We start from the raw sequence: 24,352 nt of genomic DNA on the forward strand, positions 1-24,352 counted from the left end.
AATAAAAAACCAACGCTAAAAGATAAGTAAAGGAGGAAGAAAAAATAAAGGAAGAGTTTTTATAATTTATATGCTTTTTATAGAACGAGTGAAACTCAGATTGTAGATCCAGCATGCTAGAAAAGCCAGAGTCTTTTTCCTTTTTTATTCTCTGAGGAAAAAGGGATAAAGATCTTACATTCTTACCCACCACAAACATCATGTGCCTAGAGTCTTAAACCAAAAAAAAAAAAGACTAATTATAATGATGGTAAATAATAATAATTGAAAAGAGAATTCATGTCATTGTCCTACATGAGAAGAGCGCACATGGATTCTTATAATGTGATGCATTTTTGTTTTCCTCCTCTTGTAACTTTATTCTATCTAAGTAAAATGAAATGGCCTTTGCCTAATGCTAATGTTTACTATCATGAACAACATGTAATAATAGAGTTGCATAGATATAAGCAGACATTATTTCTTTCTTTATTTATGGTGATGGGTGGTTTTTGACTCTTCATTGGGAGTAGTTGAAGTTTATCACCTTCATATCCTTGTGCTTTCTTGTGTCAACAATTTGGGTGGAATCAGGGTATGGGCACCCCCATTATTCTTTGCATTCTCTCAATAAGGATCAATCTTACACTGATAACTTAGCACCAATGCTCAAGTTAGTAAACTTCACTTAGGATGTTGCCTTGCCTCACGGTGAAAATGTTAGAAAATTCATCTTTCATTGATTTGATTTACATGGTTATGTACATGTTACAAACATCTGAAAAAGACCAAAAAAAAAAAGGATGACTATGATCAACCTCCAGCAAGCTTTTGCTATCCGGGGTGACACCTTAAGAAATAAGTACTCAGAATTAGTAAAAAGGAAAATTTACATTTCTATAACAAAAAGCTAATACCCTAATTCTTAGACATCAGTATCGCAAAATTGTCCATCCATTCTGTTCTGAACAGCTTTCACGGCGGCTACTCTAGCCGCCGTGGCAGCCCTGTTAGCAGCTATCACTGCTTTGTTCACCTCATCGTCGACGCGCCTAAGGTTAATCGCGCTATCGGCCGTTTTCCTTGCAGCCTGCAATTAGAGAAACACATAGATAAGGAAAAAAAACAGCAAGTTTATTTGGAGGGAAACAGCAGGACGATTGAATGAATTGAATACCTGAAGTGCTCGAAGGACGGCATGAGAGTGTGGTGGCAGAGGGTGCTTGAGGTTGCCAGCATCCCATTCACCGCATCTCCGGTCGGCATTTCGAAAGATGTAAGTTCCGATACCTTGCCTGCGTCCCTCATGCCATGCTCCTTCATAGCAGTGTCCATTGGCAAAGTAGTATACACCAAATCCATGGATTTTGTCTCCAAAATACTCCCCTGCATACCTATCCCCATTTCTACAAGATAGAAATTGTCAAAATTCTATACAATTAAGAAAAAAGCAGAGCAGTGAGAACAAGAAAGTTACCTAAAATGGTAACAACCGAGTCCATGCTTGACGCCATAGTTGAATTGGCCAATGTAACAGCTGCCATCAGCACAAGTCTGAACACCAACACCATGGCTCTGACCGTTACACCACTCTCCGGCATAAGAATCGCCGGTGTAGAATCTGTACACACCATAGCCATGCCTCAAGCCTTGTCTATACTTGCCCCTGTAACGGCTCCCACGCGTCCAGCTTTCAATCCCGTAACCGTCGTAACGGCCATCCACCCAGTCGCCCTCATACCTGCCGTTCACGAAGTAGTTATAAACCCCACTGCCGTTGCACTTCCCCATGTGAAACTCCCCCTCGTAGAAATCCCCATTGCTGTAGAACTCTACCCCTTCCCGAACTATCTTCTTCTTCTTCTTCTTGCTGTTCTTGATGCTCTCTTTTCCTCTTTTCCCTGTTTCCCCTATGAACCACTGAACCGGTTTCGAACAACCTTCCTGGGATTTCGACAACCCTAACCGCTTCACGCTCTCCTCCCACGACTGCTTCAGACCTGAAACGGAGCGGTTTATCAGCCTCTTGTTCTTCGACACCAAGTACAGCACCACCGCGATGAAGATCAGAGCTACAAGCACGTTCTCCGAGGTTGGGATCTCGTAGAAGAAGAAGTAGAACACGTACAGGAACACCGAGCACGCCGCCAGGAACCCCACAGAGGCAACCGCCAGGGCCTGGGTGGAAAGTCGCCGTCGCCCTAGCCCAGGCCCGCCCGCCCTGGGCTTCGTGCTCTTCTTCTTCTCGTCTTCGTCGTCGTCGTCGTGGTGGTGTTCTTGGAGGAGGAGGTCTTCTTCGTTCACGGACGAGAGGCTTTGGATGGAGGATCGGATGGTGGGGGAAGATCGGAGGAGCGACGATTGGGTTCGGGTGAGCTTCGCCTGGCTCTTCTGCGGCGCCGTTTCCATTTTTTTTTCCTTCTCCTTCTTCTTTTTGGTGTGCGGGTCCCACTCTCTCTCTCTCTCACTCACTCACTAACTCAGACTCCAGAATCCGATCAAATCAATCAAATAAAAAATCAATCTTGGCCGTTGGATCTTCTTCTCACTGGCGTCTCCGGTACCGGGATATTCTTATGACGATGGGCCTCCTGCTCTCAGCCGCGGGCAACATTTCACGCCGGCCACACCCACACACAAAGACACTGGCTAACGTAAAAAACTGGAATTCGGAATAGAAAAATTTTCAAATATCAAGTTTCTTCTCTTTCTTTATTTTAATTTATGTTTTCTTAATAAATAGTTGGGGAAATGGGAAATTGAGTTGCTTGGAAGGTGGGAGTGAAGGTTAGGAGTAAAAACGAAGGGGGCGTGAGATGTGTGGGTTGGTGTATTTATGGGGCGATACAAGGGGACTCAGGTTGAAATTGAGCCGTTGGATGCTCATGATTCTTGACATGCCTTGGTGGCCGTTGGATTAATCGAGGTCCCCGGTCTTGACGGGGAGATGTGGTCGTCGGATCTTAGATTTATTCGATGCCGTGCCTTTTCGCTTTACTCACTGTACCAGGCCGGCACGTGCCGTCACACTCTTTTTTTCTTTAATATTAATATGGTTGGGAATAATCTTTTTAGCATGCGACTCGTTCATTGTTTTATTAATCTCAACATTATTCATCGCAAACAAGTTAAAAGCTAGTGAAGGTTCTCTTTTAGAATCATAGAAGAGAAATTTCCATTTCGGTTAGTATTGGAATTTGCATGCCTTGGCGCCTCTTTATCTGTATGGTTTATATATTACCATCCGAGTTAATAGTCAAAATCGTTCCTGAAAGATACCCCAATTTCCATTTTAGTTCCCGAAAGATAAAATTAATCAAAATCGTCCCCAAAAGTTACTCATGTTGATTGAGTTTGTCCTTCCGTCATCTCAGTTGGTGATGTGGCTAACGTTTGCTGAGCTGGAACGTTAAGTGCCAGCGTGGAAGACTCCAGCATAGCAACGGTTAATGCTGATAAGATATGTTTGCCTATTTAGGTCAAATTAGTCCTAAAGTCACAACCCTAACCTAACCCCCAATCTGAAGCATAAATGTGCGTGATTCTCGTAGTAGATGACGATGTATGTTTGAGGAGTCGCTGCTATGATGAGTGAAAGCCGCAGTGGTGACCTGCCGTCGCAGTCTATCGGTAGCCATGAGTCGAACTCTTCCATGCGACGGAGGAGGAAGATGAAGGACCAGACTTGCTTTTGTGGGTTGAAGACGACAATCAAGAAATCCGGCACAAGAGAGAATCTGGATAGGTTGTTCCATACTTGTGCGAGATACCCAGTGAGTTAGTTTAGGACTGGGGGAGGAGGGGGAGAATGTGATTGAACTTCATTGTTGTTGTTTAGGTCATCTGAGAAAAGAAAAGGCTTGTACCTCCAAGGCATCAATCTCTTCCGGAGATGGTTTTCGTTTTGGTTCATCATCCTCGATTTCAATATCAAGAGCATCATTGTAAGGTTTTTTCGGTGCAGGGCCAAATGATTCTAGCCCAAGGATCATATGTACTGCTTTGACCATTTGTACTATTTGTGCCATGGTATTAGACTGCAAGAAACAAAAACTCAGTATAAGAAGATAATGACAAACAACCACCACCAAGCCATTATAACATGATAGTGTTCTATTGTAACCAGAAGTTCATTATAACATAAAGAGAATACATCGAAGTAACAACTAAAGAGGCAACCAAAAATCACTTTAATAACAAAAATTGGTAACTTGTGAAATTTCGCTACACTACGAATCCATGGGTTCTGTCGTATCTCAAAACTGGATGCTAGAATTGCATCAGCAGCTCCAATATCATCTGTTACATCTACTAAATCTTCAAGTCCCATCACCTTTGCTACTTGCAGTAGATCAGCTTCAAGAATCTAAATGCATCCAACATGAAACAAGTGCCAGGTTAATAAGAAAGGCAGGCATCAAGAAGAGTTTGGCCAATGCATGTTTTCAAGAATGAAATCCATTCAACATGGAAAACGAGACAGGTATAAAAGCCCTTGAATACCTTGTAAGTATACACTTGAACTGGTGACCTCTTCGTAGTCACAGATCCATTAGTAGTATGATGAAAAATAACTTTTTTGGGACAGGGGATTGAAAAATAACTGCTAAAATGGCATCCACAGTTGCATCTAATCTATGATGAACGCGACATTCAGTTTTAGATATCAACTCAACAGCACAAGTAAATGTAGGAGGTCCTTTCCTTTCTAGAATTGTCTTTTGCACTTTCCTTTTCTTAGCTTCTTCATCTCCAAGGATTACACTCTGTTGGTATAAATACTCAACAAACATTACTAATGTGTGTAAGCATTACAAATATTCTATTTTTATATGCTTCTGAACTTTTCTTGATTCACTCTTTGAAAAAGGGAACTGATGAGAAAAAGGAAAGAGCGAGTTTTCACCTCTATGCCACCAACAAGATTCTAAAGAGAAGGATTTTTTATTATGTTTTCAATTGTCATTCCGTGTGCTGTTCCAACCAATTGGACTCCTCTTTGAGCAATGGTACTAGCTGCTAATGCTTCAAGCTCTGTTCCAATTTCATCAATTATAATGGTTTCAGGCATATGATTTTCAACTGCTTCAATCATAACCTGCATAGAGAAGCGTGAATAGTGTCACAGAAGTTCATTTATCAGAACTTGTTCTACAAAAATGAAACTGAGCCAACGAGATTTGTACGGACATTATGCTGCATATGTACATTTGGAACTTGCATCCTCCTTGCCCTGCCTATGCCCGCATGAGGAACATCACCATCACCTCCAATTTCATTAGATGTATCCACTATTACAACACGCTTCTTTAACTCATCTGCCAGCATCCTAGCAATCTCTCTGCACAAGCAAGCTTCTTCAAACATGCATATTAAATAACTCATCTTGACCAATATTAACATACATAAAACTTTAAAATGATATTTTTTGGCGTGACTAAAGAAATTATTGCATAAAATTTACATTGATGAAGAAACATGAACAATCACAGTCACAGACCATTTTGGGTAAAAGTGCTTTGCTGTTGAGGCATTCACAGAGAAACATGAAGGGAAAAAATCAACATGAGAAACTTGAAAACAAAAAACATAAAATTTACCCTATGGCAGTTACTGTTCCTTCCTCCAACAGCGAAACTCCTCTGCGAGCTCCTCCAACTATCCAACGTAGTAGAGCCAACTTCTCTACAAGCCTCGACACACACAGGAATCGTCAATAACGCTGCGAGGTTCTGATCAAAGGATCTTTTGGCATAGTACTAGAGTAGAGAGAAGACGAGGGTTTTTGGAGCGAAAGTTGAAGAGGGTTGTTATGAGAGGAGAGAAGGGAAGAATGTTTGCTTTGGACCATAAACGACGTCGTTCCGTTGATTTGGGGGTGGAGGAATGAAACTACGTCGTTTTGGAGTCTTCCACGCTGGCACTTAACGTTCCAGCTTAGCAAACGTTAGCCACATCACCAACTGAGATGACGGAAGGACAAACTCGATCAACGTGAGTAACTTTCAGGGACGATTTTGATTAATTTTATCTTTCGGGGACTAAAATGAAGATCGGGATATCTTTTAGGGACGATTTTGACTATTAACTCATTATCATCCAGATTCTTTTTTTTTTTTAAAGCATCATTTTTCTTTTTGTATTCAACTACTATTCATATCAACAAGGGACCAAATATCAAGTTGTGTGTTTCTTCTACTTCTCTGGATGAATAATACATATTTTTCTCCTTCTTGTTTGCTCCATTTTTGTCAAATACTCAGAATGATCCGTATGATTATACTTTCAACCACAATTATAAAAATATTGTAAGATTAGTTCAATCAGATGATCATTTATTGAACTGGATCATGTTATATGTAATTAACAATTTAATTACCTGTTAGAAAATAACTTAATTGTAATGATAAAAAATTATAACTTTAAAGGAAATAATTTTCTCCCCAAGCGGTTCAACCATATAACACGTTTGTTTAGGATTGACTTGATGAAAACAAACATTAATACAATTCTTATTTTTAATGCAAAAATTATATAAGATTACTGGAACTAGAGTGTAAATTAAATTTAAATATTTCTAATATTTATATTTATTTTATCTCTACTTCTATATCTATATTATATATAATTCATAACAAATATTATTTCTAAAATTTTAAAGTCGATACATCATAAATAAATTATAAAACACTTATTACCATCTTAATTTTATTTTTATTATTTTACACATATATAATAAAAATAAACAAGTGAATTAACATGCAAATAACACCAAATCAGATACAAAACAAAGTAAGGAGATTTATAATATAATTAACATGCAAATAACACTTCCTCATGTGCGACGACGGTGAAATCAGTACATGTTTAATTAATTTAAATTCGTGTAATAATCGATTGACGTCAAGCAAACAAGGTGGTGAATGTGTTGGATTATTCTTCCTTTCACATGAATTAATTTCCTTTAATTTATTAATGTGCCGTTTGGACATTGAAAAAAAATTTGCTTAGTCAATTATTGTGCATCACTAATTTATCATCCTTCAATCATTTACATTTTATATATTTTTTTCGGTGAATAACATTGATGTTACTAAGTCAATTATGCTAAGCAATGACTAACATACACAAATCATTTGTGAATTTCAGCTACTTTATTATGTTCAGCTAGCAACCAGAATTGAAAAGACGTGACTTGATTTAATTTCTTCATCAAGAATTGTAAATGGCAATTTTTAAATCATGATTAATTAGGTTTAGAAATGAATCTCATTTTAAGATATGAACGAAAAAGGTTCAACCGTAAAAAAAAAATTCTTTAGTTTTTGTAATGTCTTTGATCGGAGTCTTTTTGTCAATTATTAACAACCATCACAAACGCAAACTTTAGTATATATATATATATGTGTGTGTGTTAACTGTTACATCATTCCTTAAGGGGATCTCCCGAACCGATTATTATTTTTCTGATTGGAGGATATTCAATTTTCAGTTCTTGATGATGATATTCTTTTTCTTTCATGTTTCATCAACTTGCCTCAATATTCTAAAATTATAGCTAGCTCAAAGCGCACTAAATAATTAAGGCACATTAAATGAATTTAAACAACAATTGCTATTAATTAACAAAGATCTATAGTAGTACTTGTTGCTACCTTCCTCTGACTTGGGATTAATTCAGACAAATTTTCTTTTCAAATAAAATATATTAATAATTTGTTGAAATTAGATAGTGATTTCTCATAAGAAAAAGTACGTGTGATAATTATTCCTAACTTAAGAGAATGCCATTAATTACGTTCTTTAGCAAATGTTTCCATTATAAGTGATTGATTCACTTGGTATCTTTACACTCCTAATTTTAGGTTCTTGAAAAATTGAAGTACGATAATAGCAACAAAAAAATAAACAATAATATTAAAGAGACAAAAAGTAGTAAAATTTTATCTTATTTAGCATTTATTAATTAAAATTCTTATTTATTTTAATTATAATTAATAAATATTAAATAAAGCTAAAATGTTACAATACTAGTTCTAATTATCACCAAACACAAGTTTGCAAGTGGTTCAAGGTTAGCCATAATTATTACTCACTGAGCATTTGAGAATTGTACATTCATGCCTAGCCAATAGAAAGCATAGCTACAAACCATAAATTAATTATCTTCATTTTGATTTTTTTTTCTTTTGTGTGGTCAATTTATGAGAACTCTTTTTCATAGAGTTTGAGGCTTTGAGCCATTATAGAAAAATAATTGAAATACCCTACCATATCCAAAGTAAGTATTTTAAGCTTAATAGGACTTGAACGAAAAGAAATGATTAAAAATATTTTAATTTAAATAACTTTACTTAAATATCGCAAAATCATTTTATTATTAGTCAGAAGAAAAAATGATAGTTATATTTTTATTCTCACGCTTTTCACGTATTAATTTAGGTTTAGATTTTTTTTAAAAAAAAGTTGTTTATTCGAAATCAAATAGAATATATCCCTTTCTTTCAATTATATATTGTCAAAATTTCATTATCTTACGGATAAAAAAGAAAATCTCAGTAACTAATTAAGCTTAACTCTTATTAAATTCAGTTGATATAATTTAGTAAATATTTGATTTTTCAAAAGTTGTTTATTAAAACTAATTTTTTAAAGGTAATTTTTCAAAAATTATAACAATTATATTTAGTAAATTAAAATAAAAATGATTTTAAAAACATAAATATAATATAATAAACAATAAAAATAAATATAGATACTCACTAATATATAAGATTATATTATTATTTTTTTTAATTTTAGAATCTACAAATTAAATTAAAACTATCTCCTTATAGATATTTTCAAAAAATATTTATAACTTTTCAATTTAAAAGTACAAACACAATTTTTTTATATGTTATATTATTTAAAAAAATATATTTAATAATATTTTTAAAATAAATATATTTAAAAGAGTAAAAAAATTTTATTAATATTTTTATAAAAATACAATTTTTAAATATTTTTATATTTTACAGGTATATCCAGTATTTGATATCCAATCCAATCTATAAATATGTGAAATCAAGCTAAGCTTAAAAACTATGAATATTGAATCGGATGAGATTAAAATTTAGGTCATATTGGATTAAATAAGAACTTAATAACATGCGTGCAAATAGCCTAATACAAATGGATCTCAAAGTCATGTTAGATATTATTATTTTAATCTTTTTTTCTCCTACTCCTTATCTTGCAATTACAGTGGGCCAGACCTAAGCCGCAAATTGAGTATACCTCATTATGAGATTGATACTTGTGGGCCTAAACTTACATCAACAAAATCATGGAAATTTAGAGCAAGATCAGCAATTTTTGTATGGCATGAATGCCACAAGGAAAAAGATAATAAATAAGCAAATATAAAATTCAGTGGTTATAATAATAGAGTAGAAGCTTGTAATAATCAAACATTGCTGATCCTCATCTGTCTTCCCATACCAAGTACAAACAAGAAACCAAGATAATTTAAATCGAAATGGGCCTAAGGTATAAAGCATAGCACATGTATAACCACTGTCTCTTAAATGGGCCCAAAAGGTGGGCCTGACAAGGCTATAGTTTACCTTGATCCTCATTCTCTTTTTTCAGATAGATTCACAAAGATTTAGTGCAATCCCTAATTAAGTGATGACCCAAAAAGAATAAGTAAATGGAAGAGTTAAGGTATTGTCAAATCATTAACAGATACATTGGTTGCAGGCATTAATCCCTGTATAAAACACTATATATGATTCAGACTGCACTCAAATTTAGTCTTCTCAAGCAATTTATATGTAAATAATCTCTATTTCAATGTCCTTTCATGTTCATTCTTCCTAACTATGATTCATCACTAGGTCAGTATATGTCTAATTATTGCATCCTAATAATTGACAATTTAGTTTTTTCTTCTTCTTTTTTCTTCCTTGTATAATACATTTTATATACATTACTAAATTGTATGATTTACCTATATTTAGGGCTATTGTTTTCTTCTAGCATGCACAAACTACAGACAAAAACAATTCATCCTTACCCATTAGTTTGTTCTTTTTCTTCTAGGCCCCATTACTACAATTCATCATTTGCTTTCCTCAATTAGGGTTTGGCAATCATTTCTTTGAATCAATATTCAACTCATAATAACTTGAACTAATTCCCTCAGATCTACCTGCCATTTGAATAATATGTTCAGATCTTAATGTTAATTCATCATGGATGAATTTTAAAAGGAATACTAAAATTCCATAGTATGCCATAGTTCAAAATAAATTTGCCAATACCACAATACCAAAATATCATCATCCATATTATTATTTATTCCGTACATTACATCCAAAACAAGGGGGGAAAAGGCTTGGGGCAGGGGATAAGATCCATGAAAACATGCAAAAGAATAAACTACCCCTAACCAAAAATGTTAGATGAACTCTGAACAACATGAATTACCAGCTTATGAGGACCTGTGACTAGATAGCCAAGCATATAATTCAATAAACCAGAAGTTACTACAACTCAACACTTTTGTAATGATTTCACATCACATTACTTGATCATGCAATAGGATCATTTTCTAAGCTTCTCCTTCATCCTCTTAACTGCAGCCTTCAGTGTTCCCTCATCCTTGCAGAAAGTAAACCTGACAAGATTCTTTCCGTCTTCTGGATCCAAGCAAAACGCGCTGACAGGAATCGCCACCACCCCAACCTCCTTAATTAGATACTCACAAAATGCTACATCGTTTTCCAGTCCGAAAGGCGTGTGATCTACAACCACAAAATAGGTTCCTCTTGATGGAAATACCTTGAAGCCAACAGATTCCAATCCTTCCACCAAAATAGCTCTCTTTTCCATGTAATCTCTCTTTAGCTCCACATAGTAAGACTCTGGTGCTCTAAGAGCTTCTGCTGTTGCCCACTGCATAGGAGTGGAGTTTGTCCTCTCAAACATGCCAGGTAACGAAGTGGGTGAAATATGCTCCATATCGAATGCCAACTTATCATAGACTTCATCACTAAAAACAAGAACATCATTCTCAATGCAAAGAGATGCAATGGAATCGAGTTCCTCTCGGGTGAACATCTTTCCGGTAGGATTGTGAGGAGTATTTATCATAATGGCACGAGTATTCTTCGACACAGCTGACTTCAATTCTTCGATTGGGACAGCAAATTCCGGAGGGCGCAAAGTGATGCATTTTATATTTGCACCAGCCATGGATAAAGTAGCTTCATAAGAATCATAAAAAGGAGCAAACACAATAACCTCATCGCCAGGGTTTATTAATCCTAATATAGTTGCAGCAATTGCTTCAGTGCACCCACATGTAACTGTAACTTCCTTTTCAGGGTCCACCACAAGTCCACTATCTTTCTTAAATCTCTCAGCAATGGCAAGGTTCAGGTCCGGAATTCCATGGCCACGGGCATACTGATTTTTTCCATCCCTGATTGCCTGAATCGCTGCTTCCTTCACAAAATCTGGACCATCAAAGTTGGGAAATCCTTGACCAAGATTTATGGCTCCATGTTTGATTGCAAGACTACTCATTTGGGTGAAGATTGTTGTTTTGAACTTCTCTAAGCGCTTTGCAACCTAACAAACAAATACATAATTAGCAAGCATCAGATACAACAGCTGGCAGTGCTATCATTTTTATTTATTTACTTTTTGTATCTTTCATAACTTTTGCAGGACAATCACCAATTTGACCCCTGAGCTATCAAAACACTGATAAATTAGTCCCTAATATGGTACTCAATACTGAGCTTTTTAGTGTTAACAAACGACCTTTTTTAGGGACTAATAACTAATTTATTAGCAATTTGTTGTTTAGGAACTAGTTTGTAAGAATGTTGATCTTTCACAAACTAATTTATCATAATTGAGAACCAAGTTGGGTTGGACTAGTGGTTAACTCACTAGTCCACATAAACAAGTGTTGGAGGTTTGAATCCGGTTTTGTGTATGCAGCAACCCATTGACCAGCGACAAACACTTAAATGGAACTCAGATCTGCGGCAAATTAGTCCTTGGCCTGCTAGGCTGAGGGATAGGTGGGAAACCAAATTTTTTATATCATAATTGAGATATCTTAAGAAAAATATAATATCTTTTAAGAGCTAAGTCATCAGCATTCTTCTTTCCCTGTTCTATATAAACCATGACTAGGTAGTTTACAAACAAGAAAACAAAGCCAAACTCTTCCCCCATTACAAGCTCTACTCAATTTACTAGGACATTGCATCTTGATTAGGAAGGTTTAACAAGCTAATCATAATAGCATCCTCCAACAAACTAAGTTGTACCAAATTACAACCTTTTTACCATAAAACTAAGCAATTCAGAAAGACACACAAAAGACCAATGCAAAGAAACACTGCATTATGATGTGAAATACAATTGCATCAAGGAAATCAAACTAGCTGAACAATTGGAGCAGATATAATAAAACGATCTGAAAAAGAAAAAGAAAAAAAAAAGAAGTGTTAGGTGTAACCTGCAAAGGACGTTGGGTGGTGGTGGCGGTGGTGTGATTCTGAGTGGGAAGAGTGTCGGTGGACATGGTGGCAGCAAGAACGAAAGGCGATAACTTTGGGGAAGAAGGAGCAATAAGAGTGTGGAAATGCTTTGAAAAGCCAATGAATTTGGAAAAAGAAGAAGAAGGCGCAAATCTCATGGGTGGGTGAGTGCAGGTACAATGAACCTGCATACTAAATTACTGATTTTAATGGAATTTGATTCCAAATTGTGTTCATTCGTTTCCTACATCATTTCAGTGGAAGATGAATGATGATGATAGCTTTTGGGGTCAACTTCTTTTCCTTTTATCAAACTAATGCACCTCTTTTTTGGAGTACAATGGAAATGACATTTTGATTGGTTTATTGATCTTGATTTTGGACTCAACAAAAATATTACTTAGGCCCAAGTCCCCTCGGGTGTATACCTAAACTAACATTCATCGCACGTCCCAAAAAAAAAAAACACTAACATTCAATGTTTAATGAGTGAAAATAGACGAGTGAAACTCAAATCTGCGGCTTCTAGGTGAATATTTGAAAACTATGTCATTTGAACTATAACTCGTTAGCATAACCCATCCTTTTGACAAAATCTCATAATCAAATTTTGAACCATTTTTTTTTTCAAAGTTAAAAATGAGACTCGAACGCACAAATTCGAGATAAGTTTGGAGAGACTATGTCATTTGAGCTATAGCTCGTTAACAATTATAAATCGCTTGTTATTACAATCAATTCTGCTCGAAAACCAAGAGTGGGATCAGCCAACTTCTGACAACATCTTTTGGGCTGGATCTCAAAGCCCAATTTACCAAAAATCATTCCCCAAATTACTCAGATGTAACATTAATTTTTTAAATTTCACCATTTCACCCCAACACCTTCTACTCCCATCGGTTTTCACCCTCCACCTCAAAGCCATCATATACTTTGTCCCACGGCGGCGCATCAGCAAGCACGAACACCATCCCCACGGCGAGCACCATCCCCAACGACGGCGCACCGTCCCAACGACGACAGTGCATCCTCAGCGACTCTCTTCTTGAGCTTTCAGTCGCATCTCCGCCGCGCATGCAACAACAACCATCTGCGTCAACCAGTTATCGATTGTCCGATACACTCAACACCACTACATGAAGACCATCCCTGCTTGCTGGAGGCGTGGAGAGGTCTCCTTTAGTTCAGTCGCCAGCTTCAGTTCTACAAGCATTTTCAAACAGTTGTAACAGGTAAGTGGATGGTTCTTAGTTGATTTTGTGAATGTACATGTTTAATTAGGGTGTGTTCTACAGCAGATTAAATTTTGATGAATTGTTGGATGTTGTTCTCTAAATTGCTTAATTTTGGTGAGTTGATGCAATTGAAACTTAGATGTTGTTGAAAGTAGGGATTGGAAGTTGCAATTGATAGAGTTTCGAAGTTTCTGCTTGCAATAGTTAGAAATTGGAAGTTGCTTTATCTTTAGGAGTTGAATTTTGCTAAATTACATGTGTGGAGATTTGATTGTGTAGTTTTTTTTAAATTGGACTATTTTTTTGCTACAAAATTTCATTTATTTCCCATTAAAAAGGTTGGATGCTGTTTATTTTAAGCGTTGGTGTCTTCGATGGTATTCAAATTTAGGCGATTAATTACTACTTAGTTTACTCTACATGTACATGCTCAAATTTATTGTATTCGATACGCGCAGTTTGCAATTCAAATAGAAAAACACAAAGAATTCAATTATCTACACATGGTGAAACAACACCATTTTATCCACAAATTTTTTGTTTATATATTGCTGTTCATATTAAATAGATGTTCATTCTAGGGTGTATGTCGATGGTTCTTAATTGATTTTGTAAATGTACATCTTCAATTAGGATGTGTTATACAGAGGATTAAATTTTGATGAATTGCTGGATGTTGTTCTCTAAATTGCTTTATTTTGGTGAGTTGATGCAATTGGAACTTGGATGTTTTTGAAATTAGGGAAAAAGGAAGTTGTAATTGTTAAGAGTTTCGATGTTGCTGTTTGCAATTGATAGGAATTGAAAGCTGCTTTACTTTCGGTATTAGACAACTATTCTGTATGCCGCAACTAGCCAGAAACAAACTTAAGGAAGTGAGAACCCCCTTCACAGCACCAAGCATAAAGACCATGTTGCAGCGTGCGGGGTTATCTACGAAAAAGCCAAACAAGGGGGGAAGACAATAGAAAAAGAAAGATATCTAGAAAAATCATGATTCTATATCCCGTTTGAGACACTTGTGATAGTATTTTTAAAGTATTTACTTTTTTAGGCCATGCACAATGCGTTTTTGTGCAGATAGCTTCTTGTTTTAGGCAACATCCACGTGGATATTATGCAGCAGGATGTTCTTTTACCCTTCTAAATGGATGTTTTTGAATATATGTTTCGAGTTTATATGTGTTAATCAATAAAGAATGCCTCAATTTCTTTAGGTAGTGAATGTCTTTTCTGTTTTCTAATATTCTTCGGCAGGTTTTTTGGTGTTTGTACATTTTTTTTTGCCAAGAAGATATAAGTGGATTTTCGTTCTATTAATTAGGAGCATCTTTTGTCTTCAGACTAAATGAAAGTTTTTTTTTTATATATTTTACTAGTTTTCTTGTGTTGCAATTATGGATGTATCTAGTTCTTTAAGTATTGTATGGCCTTTTTATGCAATCAACCTAGCTACTCGACAGGTTTCTTTATGTAGATACCAGTTTGTTAATGTCAATATCTACATGGATGTTGCTTTTGCTAGGAATCAGGATGTTCCTTTACCTTACTAAATGGATGTTTCTATATGTATGTTCTGAGTTTATCTGTGTTAAATAGTAGGGATGCCTCTATTTTCTTTAGAAAGTGAATGTCTTTTCTATTTTTCAATATTCTTCGGTAGGTTTCTTGGTGTTTGTACCTTGTTTTTCTTAGCCAAGATATAAGTAGTTTTTTGTTCTGTTAAGCATCTTTTATCTTCAGACTAAATAGAGGTTTCTTCATATATTATCCTAGTTTTTTTGTGTTACAGTTGTGGATGACTGTATTTGTTTAATAATTGCATGACCTTTTTTTTTAAATCCTACTCGGCATATTTTTCCGTGTAGATACCTGATTGTTTTTGCAAAGATCTAAGCGGATGTTATTTCTGTCAAGCATTCAGATGTTTTTTTCCATACTAAATGGATGTTACTTTAACAGAAGCCATGTGAATAACAAATCAAAAAAGTTTATCCCACATAAGTAATAATAAATTTGTCATTATGCTAAGATGCAATAAAAGGAATCATAATATTCATTCAACTTATTCATGCAAACTGTAGAATCAAGAATTCATCATGACAATAAATAATACAAGAATCCTATATTTTGTTAGAGGGGTGAGGCTACATTGTTTAGAAAATTGTTGTATCATTATTATACAACTAGTTAAACAAAGAACAACTTTCTATCTGCTACACTTTGATCACGTATTTTTCACTTCATCAGGTTCATCAACTGCTTCAAATTCCTCTTCCATAAGTTCAATTTATCAATCATCTTAAAGTAGACTTTTGTTTTTCAATGTAATCTTGCAGTTCGAAATCCTTGAGTGTATCTTCTGATGATGTGATATATTGCTTCTGCAAAAAGCAAAAATGAAGAATAAATAGAGCTATTGTGATTTTTTAGCAACTCATCTTATTTAATTTGTTGATTTTCCTCTTATTAAATTAAAAAACATAAGCATAGTTTGAATGTAATTAACCAAGTTGTCTACTTACTGTAACACATGCAAGGCACTATACCTCAGAAGAACTAGGAGCAATACCAATCAAGATCAACCATTTTTCTACAGGGACACATCGATAATTAATGAGTTGATTGTTTGTCAAATTTATTCTTTCAAACATCTTCATAGGTTTAGAATCCCCTACATATATGATACATATATCACAGACCAACAAACCATTTAACAATTTTCATACAAGCTACAAGCACCTCAACCAAAATATATAAGATGGAGAACATAATTGAATCAGAAGAAAAAAAATCCACATAGAATAAAAAAAATATCTAGCTAGAAGCAAATGAAACATCCACCAAAATAAAAATAATCCATAAATTAAAATACATAACAACTAGAACAAATCTTTAGGAACTTGGTTTTATCTTGATGCTTATGTCACAATGTAAGAGCAGAGTATAATTTTTATGCTCTGCATATGTCCTCATATGTCCTCAATCAGTGAAAAGGTATGCTGCTCTCAATGCAAATTCTAACTCTTTGAATTCTCATAAAGGAAAATATATAATAATAACTAGACACCAACCAGAAACTAGTAAAAAAAAAGTAAATATACAAGTACCCAAAATATGAATAGGTAAATTTTCATAATTTTATTTTATAGAAGCAATTCAAATTAATTTAAGGAGTATATAAATCATAACAAGAATAAGAAATCACATAAGTTTTCCTTCCTTTTCTTTTCTTACACCTTTGATTTTTTTTTAATGGAATAGAACAAGATTATAATATGCAAAAAACAAAACTTAGAAACAGTAGCTTAATAATTTTTCAGCCATATATATAAAAGTAGCCTGAACAAATAATTCAATTAACACAGCTAACATTAGATTTTAAAGAAAATAAAGATTTCAATGTTTTAATTATAATTATCCAAATGCTTAAGAATTTGCTATGCAATAGCTTTCTTTAAACAAGAAACTATCTTATTACATTGTACTACTACATAATTGATTTTTACTAACATTTAAAAAATATTACCAAATCATATTAAAATGTTAGCTATGTATATTAGTAACATTTTAACAAGTGTTAAATATACTCTATGTTACTAAAAAATTTTACTAACATTTTTCTAAAGATTTAATAACATTTAATAAAAATGTTACAATAGATCTTCTATAGTAATATTATGAGAAATGTTACAATAGACCTTTTTTAGTAACACTTAAAGAAATGTTACAATAGATATATTTTGTAACACTTAAAAAATGTTACAAAAAATATTTTATATAACACTTAGAAAAATATTACCATAAATATTTTTTGTAACACTTCAAAAAATGTTACCATAAATATTTTTTGTAACACTAAAAAAATATTACAAAAATCTTTAGTAACATTTTTTAAGTTATATTATACTATTTTTTATTTTATATTATATATAATATAAATATACTATAATTAATTACTACAACATGAAATATTTTATTAAATTCACAAATTCATAAAATGAAATTTTTATAACCTCTTTCATTAATCAATAATCATTGTACAAATTTGCTTCGTGATGCAAATAAAATAGAAAAAGAAAAAATACTTATAACACTTAAACTCTATAAACATTTCATATAAAAAAGAAAAGAAAAAGTGATACTATATACATAAAAAACTTAGTTCTTATCCTAATCCTAAAAAAAATGTATTTATCTGCTTGACTAGCTCATCGTTGCGACGACTTATTACCATTCCCTTAAACCAGTCAACCAAATTCATCTGATATACATCAAACAAAAAAGCAATAAGAACTCATATAGTAGGCAGAAATAAAATTAAAGAAAAATAATTATGGAATCACCTCTGCTGGTGATCTGGAATCCCAAGTAAAGTTTCCACTTTCCAACCATTCACCTCTGATAAAATAAAAGTAAAAAATAAAATTGGTTATTAACATGATCTTCCTGACCTAACTGATAGCTATCTACAAGCTACAACAAGGCAGTGTAGATCTTTTCTAATATTTAGATCTTTTTGAACAGTTGAGAAAAAGTAATATATTACCCCTTTCTAATTCTTCCATAGTTTTTCATCAGTTGTTGCATCCTACTATTTTTTGTCCCCATTCTTGCTTTTTATCCGTCTAACCTAAACAACTACAGATCCTATACAAGCAGGACGAATATTTGAGAGTTAATATCTCAATGCAGCTGGCAAATAAGTAGGTCTTAGACATACTAAAAAATCATAGTCAAACAGTAACACTTCAAAATTACAAGCACAGCATAGTTAGAACTTTTTGTAAGAATATGCTATATATATTGAAGGAAACAGTTCATCACAGAAAATAGGAGAAAAGTTTTAGGCTTTTCAACTTTTAATCATCATAGCAATGAAGAATCTCATTGATTTATCCTAATATTCTTACCTTATCCAAACAATTCCCCATATAATTGTTCAAAAGCCACAAATTCTGAAGTTTGAGAGGAAATACCACCAATTTCTGCAGAACAAATTTCCACAAGGCCATAAAAATAAAAATTTTCTCATGGTACTGGTACTTGCTTGACTCCTGCAATTGTAGCAAACAATGAAAAGAATAAAAACACATGCTAAAGCTTGAATTGTTAATCATCATAGCTAGAATGAACAAGACATCCTTACATCACGCATCAGAAAAATGAGTTTATCAGAAAAATGAGTCTATCACGTAATGATGTGCTCCTTTAAATGATTCACATCTCACCATGTAAACATTTTTATATATTAATGAGTGAATTACCTTTCGGATTTACCAACTTAAATATTGGATTGTACAAGACAATTGATTTGTATGTATTAGCCAACCAGCTGTTGCAAGATAAACTTTTGGAGGCATATGCTGTTTGGTAGAGTTCATCCAACATTCAAGAACAATGAATCAATGCCCATGTACCTCCAACACTGACAGATCTACAAAATTTAGTTATTAACGACAAAAATAACAATTATTTTTTTAGTTAAAAGATCAAATTTATTTTTTTGGGACAATGGTCAAGCTAAATAAATAATGAGACTTAAAATATAACAAAATTATTAAGTGTTATTAAATAATGTTTATTTTAGGAGTCTTTATAATAACACATTTCTATTTTATACTTCATATACGTGAAGTTTGCAATGGTTGTTATGCTGTCATAGTATTCTTCATGGATAAGGTACAAAATTTCAATTGATCAAAGACTTTATTTTAGAGAGAGAGATCATTTATTCATTTATTTAAAAATGATTAACAAAGAACTGCATGCAGGGTGAAGGTTCTCTTCTCTTCAATAAGTCAAGATATTGATAATTACTAATTAGATTATTGATATAAAGAGATCCTCCTTGTTCAATTTACAAATACACACACATTTGAAACGTACAAAAATCTACTAATTTACTTAATTGATATATTCAAAATATATTTCTTGAAATCGAAAATTTTGATTATTAGTCAGCATATGAAAGTATTTGTTCAGCTTAGCCAATAATGCAAACGCAAGTCTATACAGAGAAATGGACTTGTCAAAGCGTTACTTAATCATGATATAATGCTACTAACAAATCAACAATTCTGAAGTATGTTCTGGCCAAGTTAGTTAAACCAGCCATAAACACATAAATGCAAATGTAAGGATAGGTTGGCAAGATATTTTTCAAAGAAGCATTCTAACTAGAAGCAATGATTATCCTAATATGTATATAGAACAAGAAAAATGAAAAGAAATACAACTTTTCTTCATCAGAAAATGCAAATTGATAACCCAATGAATAAAAATTAAACAGGCCAAGAGTAGAGAGAATTGTCACCCAACCTTGTCAACTCATTATATTGCAACATGTCCTCAGCAGAAGATAATCTCTTCTTTGTCAAACTCCCTGGACTACGAGGTATATTCTCCAACCCGAATTGTTGCGACCCACTAAAGCAGATACCTTTCATGCTTGTTTCTTCCTTGTAAACATACACTCCCCATTGAACTGGGACCATTCCGGCAAAACGAGGCTGGATTTTCCGGCACCCATATCCCCAGCAGAACCTGAAAATAAAGGGGATTGAGAGTATGAAAAATGTCCGGGAGAAGTTAATTTCTAATCTCTCAACATGTGAAAGGGAACTTCTTTGAAGAGACCATGTGCTTTACACTAATAATGTGCTTCTTGCTTGCACAGTTACACAAATCAATCATAGACTTACCAAGCCAGCACCATATTTTGAAGTGCAGGACTTAGACAAATACTTTGCTGATCCCTATAACAACGGAGACGAGTTATGTTACTCATTATGGTGAAAAGTAGAAAAATAAATTCAAAAGTTAAAGGAGGCCAAGACTAGAGTAGGGTACATGAGTTTCAACAACTCCATTGTAGAAATTTTCAATGTGCTTTGTTCCGGAGACATATGGTCTGTTACACAACATATTTAAGCAAGTATCAAGTATGAAGAAGCAGAGCAAAACTAAGTAAGGAGTCATACATATGGATAAAATAGCCGGCATCTGGCACGCATTTCACTCTAGCGCCATTTGGTAGGAAGGATTTGAAGCGATCGTAGTTCAATATAGCAGCCAATCCTCCAGCAGAGCATCCAGATAGAATACCCTGTGTAATAAGTAATTGAGTGAGTGAGTGATCATAGAATAGGAATAGCCTTAATGTAACTTGTGTGCCATTTTTTTACATTTTTAGCATTCTCCATTCCTTTTGCAAGTAAATGCTTAATGACTGCTTCAAAAATTCTTGCTCCTCGAAAGTGCAGATTGGTTGTCTGATTTCACAACATAAATAATATCATATCATAAGAATTTATATTTTTCGTGTACTTCAGAATTTTGAAAACACTTACTAGATCAACTTCTTCCACATCACCAGTAAATGATGATCCGTTACAGTACCTAATCTTGATTCTGTTCCAGTTGTAGAAATCTGGAAACAAATGCATAACATAACATAACACAATATGAATTTGAATATGTGTAGTGTAACTCTGGATATACCAACCTGGATTATAAACTTGTTGGTTGTTAAGTATTCCATTAAAGCCAGACTGCGTATCCATTTGTTTGGATGAACCTAAGCGAGTGTCCTTGCGTTGAAGGCAAGTAGATACATCATTGCACCATTCTCCTCCCTATTAGCAACAAAACACAACTGCTTTAAAATATGAGCCTTTCACTTTAACTTAAATCATGCATTCATCTTCCTATTCCCTGAGCATCCTAACATTTCAATTTTCGGAAAGGGATATACCTCAAGAAAAACAAATTTCTCTTTTTCTTGTAAGAAAAATATTAAAGCAACACATATATATTACAGAACTCACAGTTTACAGCAACGAAAATCCAAAGCACAAAGCCATAACCACGAAGATGACGTTACCGTACCTGACGTCGTCAAACCTAACAGCGCCGTTACCGTCGTCAGCGCTGTCATCGGCGGCATCACTGGGCGAATCCGCAGGCGCTGATTCCTCATCTGCCGGCGCGTCGGCTGCCTTCTGCTTCTTCTTCTTTCCCTCTTTCTTCGGGGATGCAGGAGCGTCCACGGCGGCTGGCTCCGGTGCGGGCGCGGGCGAAGGAGACGGAGCCAGGGCCTTGAAAAGCTCCCTCGGAAGCAGAACCTTATCAATGGTGTAGATCGCGAGCGGGTCTTCGTCAATGAGCGTGACAGTGATCTTGGCAGTAACAATCTTGGTCTTGAGCGTGACTTGACCACCGTCATTCTGCACGGTGAAGTTGAACTTGCTGGCTCCATCGAGAATCGATATCGAGCGAGAGCAAGAGCGAGATCGAGATCGAGATGAGATCGAGATCGAGATGAGATCGAGATCGAGATCGAACAAGAGCGAGACTGGAATTGAAATCCAGCAAGATCGAAGCAAATGCGTGAAGAAATAAGTGATTAGATTGCAATCTGAGCGAAATTTGGATGTGAGGAGTGAGAAATTTTGATTTTGTGACCTAGGAAGTTTGCTTGTTCCTCTAAATATGAATAAATAATTAGGAATATGTAATATTTTAAAAGGAAAAAAATGTATTTGGTAACATTTTAGTATAAATGTTACTTAAAGATATAATTTTATTATAATTACTAACATTTTAATAAATGTTAAGAGGTAAATGTTACTAAATGTCTATAATGTAGTAGTGAATAAGTTGATAATTAATTTAAACTAGGAAAGATTGATACTACCATATAACTTCTAACCAAAACATTACTTCCCTTGTTATCCTACTTAATTTCAAGTATCAAAGCCCAACAATGCATCTAGCATTGATCAATACAATAGAAGTTTTAACAATATCTAAGGAAGAACTTACCATCCCTTCTAAGATGTCCAACAATTAGAAGATTTGGAATTTTGGGTACTACATGGTGTTGCTGTGTGGAATTTTTAAGTAGGAGCGGAGCTAGAAGAAATATTAGAGGGAGTTAAAAATATTTACATAATAAAATAATATTAAAATAAATTTTTGAAAGAGACTAAACTGAAATTTACATATAATTTACATGTAAAAAATTAAAAATTAAAGGGGGCCGTTGCCCCCTTTCGCAGTATGTAGCTCCTCTCCTGTTTTCAAAAATGATGGCATGCCTAAATCTTCATCAGTAATAACAGAACACAAAAAGATCAAAATTAACAATAAAAAACAATTGCATTCTAAATTAAATTGCAGGAAAAAGAAGAAAATCAGAAAAAAAGAAAACTAAAAGAATATGAATTAGTTCACTGGAAAGAAAGTAGAAAGGATTGAGAAGGTGGAAATGAGAGATGGAAAGAAAGTAGAAAGGATTGCGGTGGTCGGCGTCGCTTCGAATCGCGCGGGAAGAGGCATTCACCCAAGAGTTCTCTCCGGCGGCGACGTGTGTGGCACAATCTAATAGTGACGAGGCGGCGTTCTGAGTGACGGAAGGTCCAGACATAGAGAGGAGTGATTACTGAAGATGTGTTTAGACTTCTAGGGAGATTATTTTTTCTAATCCTAATTACCCAAAACTTAATTAATGCTAATTATTTAAATTTTAATCTTTTAAAAATTAATTATTAAATAATATTGTTTAAGTTGACTAGTTCAAAGTCTTAGTTCTATATACTTCTTCTATTATAATTAGTTTTACTTTTATTATTTTTATACATATATAATAAATAAAAAATAAATCAGTTATTAATACTTTATTGTCTGTTAATACACTAGTTTACAATCATATGTGAGGTTAATGCTTGAGGTTGGCGCCGTAACCTTTGATGACTACTCACTTTTGTTTTGAGTATTAAAATCCTCAAACATCAATACATCATACTCTTGTCTCTCTAGCAGATATTTTTACATTATTAGTTTTTATTATTTTTGCAAAAATAGATATCGTTGTCACCACTCAGAAGCATACAACTTCATACACAACTATCTTCGATATACTGAACAAAAAAATATTAAAAAATATCTATTTTGTCATTAGCATAAGTCCACCACCCCATACGACATAATACACAAATATCTTTCCATTTCATGAACATAAGAAATATATCAAATTCGTTAGCGCAAGCCTGGGTTTATTATTAATCTTAGGAATGGTTAGCCCTTCATCCTTTACTTATCATCTATAGAGGTTTTGCTAATATTCAATGCATTGAAAAAGTTTGTTTTATGGTATACTTAACCAATGTTGTTTGGGTAATGTTGGGTAGGCAAAAAAAATAAAAATAGCCAGAACTTGTTTTATTTAGCATTTATTAATTGTCGTTACAATTAATGAATGCTAAATAAAGTAAGTTCTGATTGTTTTTAACTAATATTTTTTTGTTATCAAATATTTTCGTATTTTTAAGGTACAACGGCACAAGATAGCAAAACTCATTAATTATCAATCTTTAATTTTTTACTTTATCTCTTGAAATAATAGTTCAAAATGAGTGATTTTTAGTTCAAACACTTTTTTAAACCAAAGAAAGTAAAATTAGGAAATTAGAGAATAAACTCAAATGAGTATAAAAGAATTATTCCCCAATTAAATATTTGTTCAATAGTTAGTATTAATCGTATATTGGAGTAGTTCGATATATAGCTAATAACATGTCTAAATCTTTA

General features: G+C 34.0%; 4 protein-coding genes across 14 annotated transcripts; all 4 read right to left on the minus strand.

Moving 5' to 3' along the window:
- Positions 1-697: 697 nt before the first annotated feature.
- Positions 698-2,796, minus strand: LOC107460783 (uncharacterized). Its single transcript, XM_016079178.3, has 3 exons — positions 1,457-2,796; positions 1,157-1,385; positions 698-1,069 (listed from the first exon to the last, which is right to left on the minus strand). The coding sequence occupies exons 1-3, from the start codon at positions 2,386-2,388 to the stop codon at positions 905-907; spliced, it is 1,326 nt and encodes a 441-aa protein (XP_015934664.1). The 5' UTR covers positions 2,389-2,796; the 3' UTR covers positions 698-904.
- A 1,022-nt stretch (positions 2,797-3,818) lies between these two features.
- On the minus strand, positions 3,819-5,346 carry LOC107460735 (protein SEEDLING PLASTID DEVELOPMENT 1-like). The gene is given in 6 exon segments (XM_052253238.1): positions 3,819-4,016; positions 4,169-4,345; positions 4,483-4,533; positions 4,584-4,745; positions 4,886-5,077; positions 5,170-5,346. Coding segments are annotated over 6 exon segments (957 nt in total).
- A 4,945-nt stretch (positions 5,347-10,291) lies between these two features.
- On the minus strand, positions 10,292-12,849 carry LOC107460784 (uncharacterized). Its single transcript, XM_016079179.3, has 2 exons — positions 12,503-12,849; positions 10,292-11,598 (listed from the first exon to the last, which is right to left on the minus strand). The coding sequence occupies exons 1-2, from the start codon at positions 12,713-12,715 to the stop codon at positions 10,570-10,572; spliced, it is 1,242 nt and encodes a 413-aa protein (XP_015934665.2). The 5' UTR covers positions 12,716-12,849; the 3' UTR covers positions 10,292-10,569.
- Positions 12,850-15,862: 3,013 nt separating this feature from the next.
- Positions 15,863-22,222, minus strand: LOC107460827 (pectin acetylesterase 11-like). 11 transcript variants are annotated; one of them, XM_052252429.1, is made up of 12 exons: positions 21,650-22,222; positions 21,267-21,396; positions 21,112-21,191; positions 20,947-21,033; positions 20,743-20,867; positions 20,464-20,517; positions 20,081-20,305; positions 18,673-18,816; positions 18,309-18,409; positions 18,106-18,160; positions 16,309-16,352; positions 15,865-16,143 (listed from the first exon to the last, which is right to left on the minus strand). In XM_052252429.1, the coding sequence occupies exons 2-8, from the start codon at positions 21,322-21,324 to the stop codon at positions 18,702-18,704; spliced, it is 744 nt and encodes a 247-aa protein (XP_052108389.1). In that variant the 5' UTR covers positions 21,325-21,396; positions 21,650-22,222; the 3' UTR covers positions 15,865-16,143; positions 16,309-16,352; positions 18,106-18,160; positions 18,309-18,409; positions 18,673-18,701. The 11 variants fall into 11 exon arrangements, with proteins under 11 accessions (XP_052108391.1, XP_052108392.1, XP_052108389.1 ...); XM_052252428.1 differs by having other exon boundaries at positions 16,285-16,352; XM_052252431.1 differs by lacking the exon at positions 18,309-18,409 and having other exon boundaries at positions 15,863-16,143; positions 16,285-16,352.
- Positions 22,223-24,352: the final 2,130 nt, after the last annotated feature.

This window comes from Arachis duranensis, chromosome 8, assembly GCF_000817695.3.
Source record: "Arachis duranensis cultivar V14167 chromosome 8, aradu.V14167.gnm2.J7QH, whole genome shotgun sequence".
In the NCBI taxonomy this organism is placed as follows: Eukaryota; Viridiplantae; Streptophyta; class Magnoliopsida; order Fabales; family Fabaceae; genus Arachis; species Arachis duranensis.

What these genes read in the sequence shown, in the direction of transcription:
- LOC107460784 (XM_016079179.3), bottom strand. Translation starts at nt 12,715, where the DNA reads ATGCAGGTTCATTGTACCTGCACTCACCCACCCATGAGATTTGCGCCT. An exon ending in CCACCCAACGTCCTTTGCAG is followed by an intron (nt 11,599 to 12,502) that starts GTTACACCTAAC and finishes TTTGTTTGTTAG; the next exon opens with GTTGCAAAGCGCTTAGAGAA.
- LOC107460783 (XM_016079178.3), bottom strand. Translation starts at nt 2,388, where the DNA reads ATGGAAACGGCGCCGCAGAAGAGCCAGGCGAAGCTCACCCGAACCCAA. An exon ending in CTCGGTTGTTACCATTTTAG is followed by an intron (nt 1,386 to 1,456) that starts GTAACTTTCTTG and finishes TCTATCTTGTAG; the next exon opens with AAATGGGGATAGGTATGCAG. An exon ending in CCGTCCTTCGAGCACTTCAG is followed by an intron (nt 1,070 to 1,156) that starts GTATTCAATTCA and finishes CTCTAATTGCAG; the next exon opens with GCTGCAAGGAAAACGGCCGA.
- LOC107460827 (XM_052252431.1), bottom strand. Translation starts at nt 21,324, where the DNA reads ATGGATACGCAGTCTGGCTTTAATGGAATACTTAACAACCAACAAGTT. An exon ending in GAATGGAGAATGCTAAAAAT is followed by an intron (nt 20,868 to 20,946) that starts GTAAAAAAATGG and finishes CTTATTACACAG; the next exon opens with GGTATTCTATCTGGATGCTC. An exon ending in GCCGGCTATTTTATCCATAT is followed by an intron (nt 20,518 to 20,742) that starts GTATGACTCCTT and finishes CCGTTGTTATAG; the next exon opens with GGATCAGCAAAGTATTTGTC.